General features: G+C 44.1%; 1 protein-coding gene across 7 annotated transcripts in view; it reads left to right on the plus strand.

The window, feature by feature from the left end:
- LOC135552308 (protein argonaute-4-like) overlaps nt 1–12,558 on the plus strand; it is a 34,223-nt gene that overhangs the window by 1,655 nt on the left and 20,010 nt on the right. For 2 of the 7 annotated variants that reach the window (XM_064983858.1, XM_064983860.1), the window contains exons 2-4: nt 3,510–3,681; nt 4,102–4,222; nt 6,904–7,082. In XM_064983858.1, the coding sequence (XP_064839930.1) occupies nt 3,510–3,681; nt 4,102–4,222; nt 6,904–7,082 (472 nt within the window). Of the gene's footprint in view, nt 1–3,396; nt 3,682–4,101; nt 4,223–6,903; nt 7,083–12,558 lie in introns of those variants that run through there. The other 5 variants (XM_064983859.1, XM_064983861.1, XM_064983862.1 and 2 more) reach the window with 4 other exon arrangements.

Below are 12,558 nucleotides of genomic sequence, written 5' to 3' on the forward strand. Positions count from 1 at the left end.
AACCCCAAACAGCAAGCAATGCAGGTGTAGAAGCACGGTGGTTAGGAAAAACTCCCTAGAAAGGCCAAAACCTAGGAAGAAACCTAGAGAGGAACCAGGCTATGTGGGGTGGCCAGTCCTCTTCTGGCTGTGCCGGGTAGAGATTATAACAGAACATGGCCAAGATGTTCAAATGTTCATAAATGACCAGCATGGTCGAATAATAATAAGGCAGAACAGTTGAAACTGGAGCAGCAGCACAGCCAGGTGGACTGGGGACAGCAAGGAGTCATCATGTCAGGTAGTCCTGGGGCATGGTCCTAGGGCTCAGGTCCTCCGAGAGAGAGAAGGAGAGAATTAAGAGAACGCACACTTAGATTCACACAGGACACCGAATTGGACAGGAGAAGTACTCCAGATATAACAAACTGACCCCAGCCCCCCGGCACATAAACTACTGCAGCATAAATACTGGAGGCTGAGACATATAATGGAGTAATTTGCATTTTATGGCATACTGGAAGGCTTCAGTGATTGTTTAACCTCTGTTTTGTAGCAATGTAACTTTCCTTCATGTTATAAAGAGCCTACTAGTTTAGTATGCAACCCCTTCACAGCTGCCATTCTGCGCACTATTTGTCTGTGCCAAATTGTCAAAAATGCCAAGTGATGGTCTTTCCAGAAATCATTGCAACGCAGTACACCAAAATAACCTCCTCAGACATTATCAGCTGCATCTCCCTGAGCATCATCACATACAGTACAAGAAAGCTTGTTTATCATCACATACACACACGCATAACACAAAAGCTTGTTTAGGGAGAAAATGAAATTATCCTCCTGGGGGGAATTAGTTTTGCTGCAGAATGATCCTTAAAAACCCACCATAAACAATGGAAGAAATGTTGGACATAAAATATGCATTTCACAAGGTTGCTGCTATAAGTACAGCAGGTGGGCGTGTTCAGTAGGCTAACCTTAGTTGCTCGACAATCTGGGAACGAGCTATCCCGTCTTTTGGTTGTGAACGGCTGATGTGCCCCAGCAGTCCCTGGGCCCCTCTTCTCCACTGTGTAATCCAGGTGATTTACAGGTGACTGCACGTCACGGTCAATGGGGCGGCAGGGTAGCCTAGTGGTTAGAGCGTTGGACTAGTAACCGAAAGGTTGCAAGTTCATATCCCGCTGACAAGGTACAAATCTGTTGTTCTGCCCCTGAACAGGCAGAACAACAGTTCCTAGGCCGTGGGTTAACACGTGGGTTAACAGTTCCTAGGCAGTTAACCCACTGTTCCTAGGCCGTCATTGAAAACAAGAGTTCTTTAACTGACTTGCCTAGTTAAATAAAGGTAAAAAAAAAAAATGTAATTACTGACTCATCAGCCCATTGCATCATGTCTGCTGGTTTAAGCCCGAGTCTCTCACTTGCACCAGAGTAAAAGCATGGAGGCTTTATGGTCATTGGGCCTGTATGTTGACCATGACTGAAGGTGGTTTTGTATCTGTTACCACCACAAACCCTAACCTACTGCCTTTACCTGGAACTCTCAACCGCTAGGCCTAAGACTGTTGGCCACACTCACTCTTCAGACTTTTTTGTCAATTTAGACCATTAGTAGGTCAACAACCAGTGCTCCTTATTTTAAGCCTGGTATGCTCAGTAATTTACTCACCTTTATCAAATAACCAGACAGCAGTTTTGGCAGTGGTCCGCTTTCTCTGATGGCATTCTCCTTTGGTGCAGTGCAACCACAGTAACCAATTGGCTTTTTTATTTTTTAGATTGTCCCCGATTGGCTTTGATCACCTAAGAATTACGGTGTAGCCGCATTTTCACATCGTGACCATGTACAATGCACTCATTTGCGTGGGCAGTGGGCTTGATCAGGGGCAATTTGCCTGAAGTGCATGTGACAGCCAGCCAAGCCCTGCATGTTGTTGCTGCAGACTTGAATCCATAGTTGAGGTACCAGTGTGAGACTCCCCATTCAGGGAGGGACCTGGTGTAGGTTTGAGGACAAGGAAGGGGTCCAGGCATATCACACCGTGACACACTGACAGCCCCTCTCAACCGCCCTGAGGCAGCAGCTGAGGGGGCTATATATAGGGCCGGTGCTGTTTTTGGTGAAAGTGGGTGAGGTCGGGTTGACCCAACCTGACTGTTACACCTGCTGGGATCCCTCTCTCTGAACCTTACCTCCAGCACATGCACACCTTTATACACCCCACACACACCGTGTATCCCCGTGGCTGTTGTGGTTGGTCCCGTCGCAGTTACTATTACAGGGACGTGGTGTGAGAAGACGGGTGCGAGTGGAGTGTTTTTTTTTTTTTTAAGGAGGGGGTGAGGACATGCATGGAGCGTGTTTTTAGGAAGCAGAGGACAAAAGCAGTAAGCGTTGCCCTCCCTCCCTTGCACCCAGCCTTAAATCATGATAAACTCAACTCTCCCCTTTCCCTCTCTATTATGTTCTGAATCCTGAATGTCTAGGCCTAAGACAAACGTTTTTTAAGTGTCTACAGAGTAGGTAGGTTAAATTGGATAGTTCCCCCTATTTTGTAATAGTCTTTAACACCAAGGACAATTGAAATGTAAGACAAGTATACAATAGTGGTGCATCTCACTTCCCAACATCCACCCAAGTAATTGTCTCATTTTCATTGGCTGTATAAATTGCTAACTACATGCCTGTGAGTCAGTATTGGGGCTTGGTAAAATAGGACTACACAATAAGTTGTGGGATATACACTGAATGTATGAGCCACATCCTGTGTAAGATGGGTGTCAAGGCAGTGTTTGTGTTGTGTCTAGTGGTAATCCCTGCTGTCTCTGCAGACCCTCATCTGGCCTTGCTGCCGTCTGTCTGACGTGCTGCTCTTTGTCTGAGGCGGGCCCTGTGTGTCAGTCTATGTTCTGGCTTGAGTGGGGTGGGGGCTGGGTAGGGACATTTGTTTTCTCTTCTGTTGACCTATCTGGGTCGGAGGCCAGGGAGATGGATCAATAGGTGTGTTTGTGGGCGGGTAGCCGTGACCTGTTGACGAGAGTTAATGTGGGAAACCGTGGCAAGGAATGTGATTGGACTGATTTCAGAAATTGATTCCGCAAATAGACCAACAACTCTATTAATGCAAAAAAGAAATGGCAAACGCGTTCAACAATTTGTTGGTCAGCTTTGATGAATTTCTGAGCATCCTATCCATATAGCTTAGCTACCAATAATTGCACCCACCAGTGTTCACCATGCTGCTTAGACTCACTGCCAAAACAAACAAATTAGTCTGAGCCCTAAAGGCCTCTTAACTGCTACTTACTTGTCCTTTCCTCTTAGTGCCATTTTAACAGGGTCTTGTTCGTTAGAGCACACCGTAGCAGCATTTTTTGTTCCATAGACAAAACAAGCATTTCTTATTGAATAAGTTCAGGTAGCTCCTCACTGTTTGTCTGTTTTCTTCCATTTGGTACATAGTGAATACGAAATGAATGTATCAACCAACAAATGTGTGTGTTTCTGTGTTTGGACCCCCCTATAGGCCCGCCGGCCCCCACCTCCCTCTTCCAGCCCCCACGGAGGCCTGGCATGGGCACCGTGGGGAAGCCCATCCGCCTGCTGGCCAACCACTTCCAGGTGCAGATTCCCAAGATTGATGTCTATCACTACGACATCGACATCAAGCCTGAGAAACGGCCAAGGAGGGTTAACAGGTAAATACAACTGGGAAGGAGAGAAATGTCTCTTCAAGGAGAACTAGAAGGTGGAAAGGGATTTTCAGAGAGAGGGGAGCTTAAGTTGATACTTTGAGGGTTTAGTTTTTTTGGGGGGGGGGAGTTGAGGGAATGGAAGTGTGTACTTGTCATTGAAACAAGTCAAACTCAAGTGAGTTGTACGTGTGAAAATAAAAATGGGTCTTTAACAGAGCAGCCGGTGGGAAGTTTGTTTATTTAACCTTTTAACTAGGCAAGTATGTTAAGAGCGATTTACGATGACGGCCTACCCCGGGCCAAACCCTATTTGAACAATTGAATGTATAGGGAAGGACAGTCAAGACTGCTCTTTTTGTAAGCAGTACTGTCTGTGTGAATGCATTATCTGGCCAGCTCATGATTTCTCCCCCTCTCTCACAGGGAGGTGGTGGACACCATGGTTCGCCACTTCAAGATGCAGATCTTTGGTGATCGACAACCGGGCTACGATGGGAAGAGAAACATGTACACGGCCCATCCACTACCCATCGGGAGAGACAGGGTAAGCAATCGTCTTTTAAGGTCTTAACGACTCTGGCACCTCTGGTTTTTGTGACCATGTAATGGGGCTGTTTCTCCTCCCAAGCACCCCTATCAGTTCCTGAAAGAGTTTTGAATAGCCTTTGTTTCGATAGGTGTTTTTCCTGCCCCATACAGAACCACAGGATTGATTTGCCCCAAACTCGATTGTCATCATTTGTTTTCCAGTCCTTGACACGTTTGTTTAATGTGTACAAAACATGAGGAACGCCTTCCTAATATTAAGTTTTGCCCTCCGAACAGCCTCAATTCGTCAGGGCATGGACTCTATAAGGTCCGTGCCCTTTCCACAGAGATGCTGGCCCATGTTGACTCCAATGCTTCCCACAGTTATCAAGTTGGCTGTATTTGTTTGGGTGGTGGGACCATTCTTGATACACACAGGAAACTATTGAGCTTGACAAACCCAGCAGCGTTGCAGTTCTTGACACACTCAAACCGGATTGCCTGGCACCTACGACCATACCCCATTCAAAGGCACTAAAATCTTTTGTCTTGCCCATTCACCCTCTGAATGGCACACGTACAGTGTGTTCGGAAAGTATTCAGACCCCTTCACTTTTAAGCACGTTTTTGTTACTTTACAGCCTTTTAATCTGTTTTATAATGAGTTTTTCCCCCTCGTCAAGGGGGACACACACAATACCCCATAATGACAGAGCAACCTTATTTACATAAGTATGTAGACTCTTTACTCAGTACTTTGTTGAAGCGCCTGAAGCAGCGATTACAGTGTCTTGGGTGTGACACTACATGCTTGGCACACCTGTATTTGGGGAGTTTCTCCCGTTCCTCTCGTCAGATCCTCTCAAGCTCTCAGGTTGGATGGGGAGCATCGCTGCACAGCTATTTTCAGGTCTCCAGAGATGTTTGTTTGGGTTCAAGTTCTATTTATTTTTTAAAATTTTTATTTTACCTTTATTTAACCAGGCAAGTCAGTTAAGAACAAATTCTTATTTACAATGACGGCCTAGGAACAGTGGGTTAACTGCCTTGTTCAGGGGCAGAACGACAGATTTGTACCTTGTCAGCTCGGTGGATTGAACTTGCAACCTTCCAGTTACTAGTCCAACGCTCTAACCACTAGGCTACCCTGCCGCCTGTTGTAGAAATACTTCAAGAATGATCAATGGAAACAGCTCAATTTTGAGTCTCATCGCAAATGGTCTGAATTACGTAAAGATGTTTTTGTTGAATAAAAAAAGAAAGAAGCTGTTTTCACTTTGTGTGTAGATTGATGAAGAAAAACAATTATTGTATCTATTCTATAATAAGGCTGTAACGTAACAAAATGCAGAAGAAGACCAGGGGTCTGAATAATTTCCGAATGCACTGTAAGGTTTTGACAGTCCATGTCAGAGCAAAAACAAGCCATGATGTCAAAGGATTTGTCTTTAGACCTCCGAGACAGGATTGTGTCCAGGCACAGATCTGGGGAAGGGTACCAAAAAATGTCTGCAGCATTGAAGGTCCCCAAGAACACAGTGACCCCCATCATTCTTAAATGGAAGATGTTTGGAACCACCAAGATTCTTCCTAGAGCTGGCCGCCCAGCCAAACTGAGCAATCAGGGGAGAAGGGCCTTGGTCAGGGAGGTGACCAAGAACTCGATGGTCACTCTGACAGCGCTGAAGAGTTCCTCTGTGTAGATGGTAAAACCTTCCGGAAGTACAACCATCTCTGCATCACTCCACCAATCAGGTATTTATGGTAGAGTGGCAAGACAGAAGCCACTCCTCAGCAAAAGGCACATGACAGCCCGCTTGGAGTTTGCCAAAAGGCACCTAAAGACTCTCAGACCATGAGAAACAAGATTTTCTGGTCTGATGAAACCAAGATTTTCTGGTCTGATGAAACCAAGATTGAGCTCTTTGGCTTGAATGCCAAGTGTAACGTCTGGAGGAAACCTGGCGGTGGCATCATGCTGTGTGGGGATGTTTTTCAGCGACTGGGAGACTAATCAGGATCAAGGGAAAGATGAACGGAGAAAAGTAATGAAAACCTGCTCCAGAGCGCTCAGGATCTCAGATTGGGGCGAAGGTTCACCTTCCAACAGGACAGCGACCTTAAGCACACAGTCAAGACAACATGGGAGTGGCTTCGGCACAAGTATCAATGTTGTGGAGTGGCCCAGCCAGAGCCCGAACTTGAACCTGCTCAAACATCTCTGGAGACTTGAAAATAGCTATACAGCGATACTCCCCATCCAACCTGACAGCTTTAGAGGATCTGCTAGCATTTTTTGCTTTGTCATCATGAGGTATTGTGTAGATTAGGAAAGAAGAAAATGTAATCCCATTTTGGAATAAGGCGTCAACGTAACAATGTGGGGAAAGTCAAGGGGTCTGAATACTTTCCGAATGCACTGTAAATATACAATTCATAGGTAATTTCTCGCAAGGTTTAAAAATCCTTTAACCTGTCTCCTTCAGCTACACTGATTTTGAAGTGGATTTAACAAGTGACATCAATAGGGGATCATAGCTTTCACCTGGATGCACCTGGTCAATCTGTTATGGAAAGAGCAAGTGTTCTTCATGTTTTGTACACTCAGTGTGGTTTGAAGCGTGTCACAAATGTGTTTATTTGTGGCTTTCCTTGCTTTTCAACCATTTCCTAACACCCTGCCCTCTCCCTGTCTAGGTGGATCTGGAAGTAACTCTGCCAGGGGAGGGTAAGGACCAGACATTCAAGGTGTCTCTGCAGTGGGTGTCAGTGGTGAGCCTGCAGATGCTCCTGGAGGCCCTGTCAGGCCACAACGAGGTCCCCGAGGACTCTGTTCAGGCCCTGGATGTCATCACCCGCCACCTGCCTTCCATGAGGTAAACATGGCTGACACTATACATTTGCCAAGCTACAGAGTCAAAATTGGCTATAATGTGAGAAAAGAAATGAGTACAATAATGTGTTTTGTCTTAATTTAAGGTTAGTCATTAGTAGGGCTGTTGCGGTGGCCGTGTTACTGGCAGTCATGGCTGCAGTAAAATTCAACGTGAGCGTTGAGTCACGCTATTCTCCTCTTATGCACTCTGGACATGCTTTGGTAGTACCCAATTCGCTAACGATCATCAGGTCGCTAATGGCCTGGTACTCCTTGTCCCTCTGACCACTGACATCAATGCAAATGAAATCAAAAATAACATCAACCACATCAAAACAGTATTGTGTTCACACACAAGCTCTAATATGTGTATGGGTGTTTTAAATTAATAACCATCTTAGAAAACACTGTCCATATACTCCTCTCACTGTCAACTGTGTTTTTTATTTTCAGCAAACTTAACATGTGTAAATATTTGTATGAACATAACAAGATTCAACAACTGAGACATAAACTGAACAAGTTCCAAAGATGTGACTAATTGAAATGGAATAATGTGTCCCTGAACAAAGGGGGGTGGTCAAAATCAAAATTAACAGTCAGTATCTGGTGTGGCTGCATTAAGTACTGCAGCATCTCCTCCTCACGGACTGCACCAGATTTGCCTGTTCTTGCTGTGAGATGTTACCCCACTCTTCCACCAAGGCACGTGCAAGTTCCCGGACATTTTGGGGGGGGGAATGGCCCTAGCCCTCACCCTCCGATCCAACAGGTCCCAGACGTGCTCAATGGGATTGAGATCCGGGCTCTTCGCTGGCCATGGCACCGAATGAGCAGTACGGTTGGTGGCATTGTCATGCTGGAGGGTCATGTCAGAATGAGCCTGCATGAAAGGTACCACATGAGGGAGGAGGATGTCTTCCCTGTAACACACAGTGCAATGACAACAAGCTCAGTCCGACGATGCTGTGACACACCACCCCAGACCATTACAGACCCTCCACATCGATCCCGTTCCAGAGTACAGGCCTCGGTGTAACGCTCATTCCTTTGACGATAAACGTGAATCTGACCATCACCCCTGGTGAGACAAAACAGCGTCTCGTCAGTGAAGAGCACTTTTTTTTATTGTTTCTTGTAATAATGACAATTACAACAATACTGAATGAACACTTATTTTAACTTAATATAATACATAAATAAGCAATTTAGTCTCAAATAAATAATGAAACATGTTCAATTTGATATAAATAATGCAAATACAAAGTGTTGGAGAAGAAAGTAAAAGTGCAAAATGTGCTATGTAAGAAAGATAATGTTTAAGTTCCTTGCTCAGAACATATGAAAGCTGGTGGTTCCTTTTAACATGCGTCTTCAATATTCCCAGTTAAGAAGTTTTAGGATGTAGTTATTATAGGAATTATAGAACCATTTCTCTCTATACCATTTGTATTTCATATACCTTTCACTATTGGATGTTCTAATAGGTATTTTAGTATTGCCAGCCTAATCTCGGGAGTTGATAGGCTTGAAGTCATAAACAGCGCAATGCTTAAAGCACAGTGAAGAGCTGCTGGCAAATGCAGTAAAGTGCTGTTTGAATGAATGCTTACGAGCCTGCTGCTGCCTACCACCGCTCAGTCAGACTGCTCTATCAAATCATAGACTTAATTATAACATAATTAACACACAGAAATACGAGCCTTCGGTCAGTAATATGGTCAAATCCGGAAACTATCATTTCGAAAACCAACCGTTTATTCTTTCAGTGAAATATGGAACCGTTCTGTATTTGATTTAACTGGTGGCATCCCAAAGTTTAAATATTGCTGTTACTTTGCACAACCTTCAATGTTATGTCATAATTATGTACAATTCTGGCAAATTAATTACGTTTTTTGTTGGGAAGAAATGGTCTTCACACGAGCCAGGCGGCCCAAACTGCTGCATATACCCTGACTCTGCTTGCACAGAACGCAAGAGAAGTGACACAATTTCCCTAGTTAAAAGAAATTCATGTTAGCAGGCAATATTAACTAAATATGGTTTAAAAATATATACTTGTTTATTTATTTTCAGAAAGGCATTGATTATCATGGTTCGGTACACATTGGTGCAACGGCAGGTTTTTTTTTTCTTCCCCCGAATGCGCTTGTTAAATCACCCGTTTGGAGAAGTAGGCTATGATTCAATGATAAATTAACAGGCATCGATTATATGCAACGCAGGACAAGCAAGATAAACTGGTAATATCATCAACTAGTGATTTATATTATGATTGTTTTTTATGTTTAATGCTAGCTAGCACCTTACCATGGCTCCTTGCTGCACTCGCATAACAGGTAGTCAGCCTGCCGCGTAGTCGCCAAAATACCGATTGTTATGAAAACTTGAAATTGGCCCTAATTAATCGTCCATTCCGATTAATCAGTCGATCTCTACTTACAACAGGCAGTTGTTGTTGCCATCCTGTACCTGTCCCGCAGGTGTGATGTACTGATCCTGTGCAGGTGTTGTTACACGTGGTCTGCCACTGCGAGGACGATCAGCTGTCTCCCTGTAGTGCTGTCTTAGGTGTCTCATTGTACGGACCTTGCAATTTATTGCCCTGGCCACATCTGCAGTCCTCATGCCTCCTTGCAGCAAGCCTAAGGCACGTTCACACAGATGAGCAGTGACCCTGGGCATCTTTCTTTTGGTGTTTTTCAGAGGCAGTAGAAACACTTTCACATCCCACACAAACGTAAAGGAATGGAATTAAGAATGTATAAATATTTGGACGAGCAGTGTCGGAGCGGCGTAGACTAAAATACAGTAGAATAGAATACAAATTATTCATATGAGATGAGTAAAGCAAAATATGTAAACATTAAAGTGCCTAGTGTTCCATTTATTAAAGTGGCCAGTATTTTATAGTCCGTATAGGGCAGCAGCCTCTTGTGTGATAGTGAAGGCTATTTAAAAGTTTAATGTCCTTGAGATAGAAGCTGTTTTTTAGTCTCTCGGTCCCAGCTTTGATGCACCTCGACTGGCCTCACTTTCCGGATGATAGTGGGGTGAACAGGCAGTGGCTTGGGTGGTTGTCCTTGATGATCTTTTTGGCCTTCCTGTGACATCGGGTGCCGTAGGTGTCCTGGAGGGCAGGTAGTTTGCCCCCGGTGACGCGTTGGGCAAGCTTTTTTGGTACTTGCTCAAGTTCTCAATAGCCTATCATTGCATCATGCTGCCCATATCTTCTGATTTCTAAGTCATTCTAAGGTTTGTATCATTCATAATTAAAGTTGGCAAATAACTCTAAATCTAGTGTATAGGACCTGTTTCAAATGATCACTTTTATGCTCAACATAGCCACTTGATATGCACACTCGCTCCAGAATGGTTAAAAGCGTTCCTTCCTATTTTATTCAGTTCAGTTATATTCTTATAAAATCACAAGATAATGGCACGGGACTTAAGCATATCTTGTCTGCTAAATTAACAAGCCTACAGCCAAAGAAGGCATGGCGCTTAGCCGGATAGCAACTCCTTCTGTTCATCTGAAATACATTTTTCGTCAAATCATATTTCTTTTGACCTGCCTAAAATATACAGAACAAAAATATAAACGCAACATGCGATGTGTTTGTCCAATGTTTCATGAGCTGAAATAAGATCCCAGAAATGTTCCAGTCACATACAAGGGTTATTTCTCTAAGATGTTGTGCACATTTGTTTACATCCCTGTTTGTGAGCATTTCTCCTCTGCTAAGATACTGTGTCCAACTGACAGGTGTGGCATATCAAGAAGCTGATTAAGCAGCAGGATCATTACACAGGTTCACCTTGTGCTGGGGAAAATAAAAGGCCCCTTTAAAATGTGCAGTTATGCCACACTACACAATGTCACAGATGTTTTGAGGGATACTGACTGTAGGAATGTCCACTAGTACCTTTGCAAGACAGTTTAGTGTTCATTTCTCACCCATAAGCAGTCTCCAATGTTGTTTTTAGAGAATTTGGCATTTCATCAACCGGCCTCACAACAGCAGACCACTTGTAACCAAGCCAGTCCAGGACCTCTACATCTGGCTTCTTCACCTGCTGCGTCGTCTGAGACCAGCCACCCGGACAGCTGATGAAACTGTGGGTTTGCACAACTGAAGAATTTCTGCACAAATGGTCAGAAACCGTCTCAGGGAAACTCATCTGCAAGCTTGTAGTCCTCACCAGGGTCTTTACTGTAGTTCAGCCTTGTAACTGTCTTCAGTGGGCAAATGCTCCCCTTCAATGGCCATTGGCACGCTGGAGAAGTGTGCTTTTCACAGATGAATACCGGTTTCAACTGTACCGGGCAGATGGCATCGTGTAGGTGAGCAGTTTGCTCATGTCAACATTGTGATCAGTGCCCCTTGGAGGCGGTGGGGTTATGGTATGGGCAGGTATAAGCCACGGACAACAAACAGAATTGTATTTCATCGATGGCAATTTGAATGCACAGAGATACGTGACCAGATCCTGAGGCCCGTTGTCGTGCCATTCATCTGCCGCCATCACCTCATGTTCCAGCATGATAATGCAAGGCCCCATGTCGCAAGGATATTTACAGAATTGCTGGAAGCTGACAATGTCCCCGTTCTTCCATGGTCTGCATACTCACCAGACATGTCACCCATTGAGCATGTTCGGGATGCTCTGAATCTACGTGCTCAACAGCGTGTTCAAGTTCCCGCCGATATCTAGCAACTTCACACAGCCATTGAAGAGGAGTGGGACAACCATGCCACAGGGCCACAATCAACAGCCTGATCAACTCTATGCGAAGGAGATGTCACACTGCATAAGGCAAATGGTGGTCACATCAGATATGGAATGCTTTTCTGATCCACGCCGACAGATTCATATCTGTATTCCCAGTCATGTGAAATCCATAGATCAGTGCCTAATGAATGTATTTCAACTGACTGATTTTCGTTATATGAACTGTAACACAGAACAATCTTAAATTGTTGCATGCTGCATTTATATTTTTGTTCAGTGTAAATAAAGGATTGTGATTGTGTGTTGTAAGTGATTTATTCAACTAAAAAAAAATGTAGATGTTCCAAAGGTGCGCCACAGCGGCTTGGAGATGTTAAACATGTCTGTTAATTAACCGGTCAATTCCCGTGAGATCGACAGTCTTTTGTATGACTTAACCGGTTGACAAAATGTAATGACCGCCATGGCCCTAGGCATTAGGTACATGGCTTTTATAACATGGCCCCATAACATCTCTCTTATCATACTATCAGTTGTTCATGGCATTGTTACTGCTTGGTATCCTATATCAAATAGCTTTGCCTATATAGACAGTGAATAGCTCTATGGCCTGTTACCATACAAAATGACCAAACGAGTAACTCTGCCTATTGACTTATTCCATAAGAACAAAAGTGAGACCTTATTTTGGAGAAGTTGTTTTTTCCCCCAGAGGGAACTTACGTTGTGTCATAAAGATC

Source organism: Oncorhynchus masou, chromosome 13 (assembly GCF_036934945.1).
Source record: "Oncorhynchus masou masou isolate Uvic2021 chromosome 13, UVic_Omas_1.1, whole genome shotgun sequence".
In the NCBI taxonomy this organism is placed as follows: domain Eukaryota; kingdom Metazoa; phylum Chordata; class Actinopteri; order Salmoniformes; family Salmonidae; genus Oncorhynchus; species Oncorhynchus masou.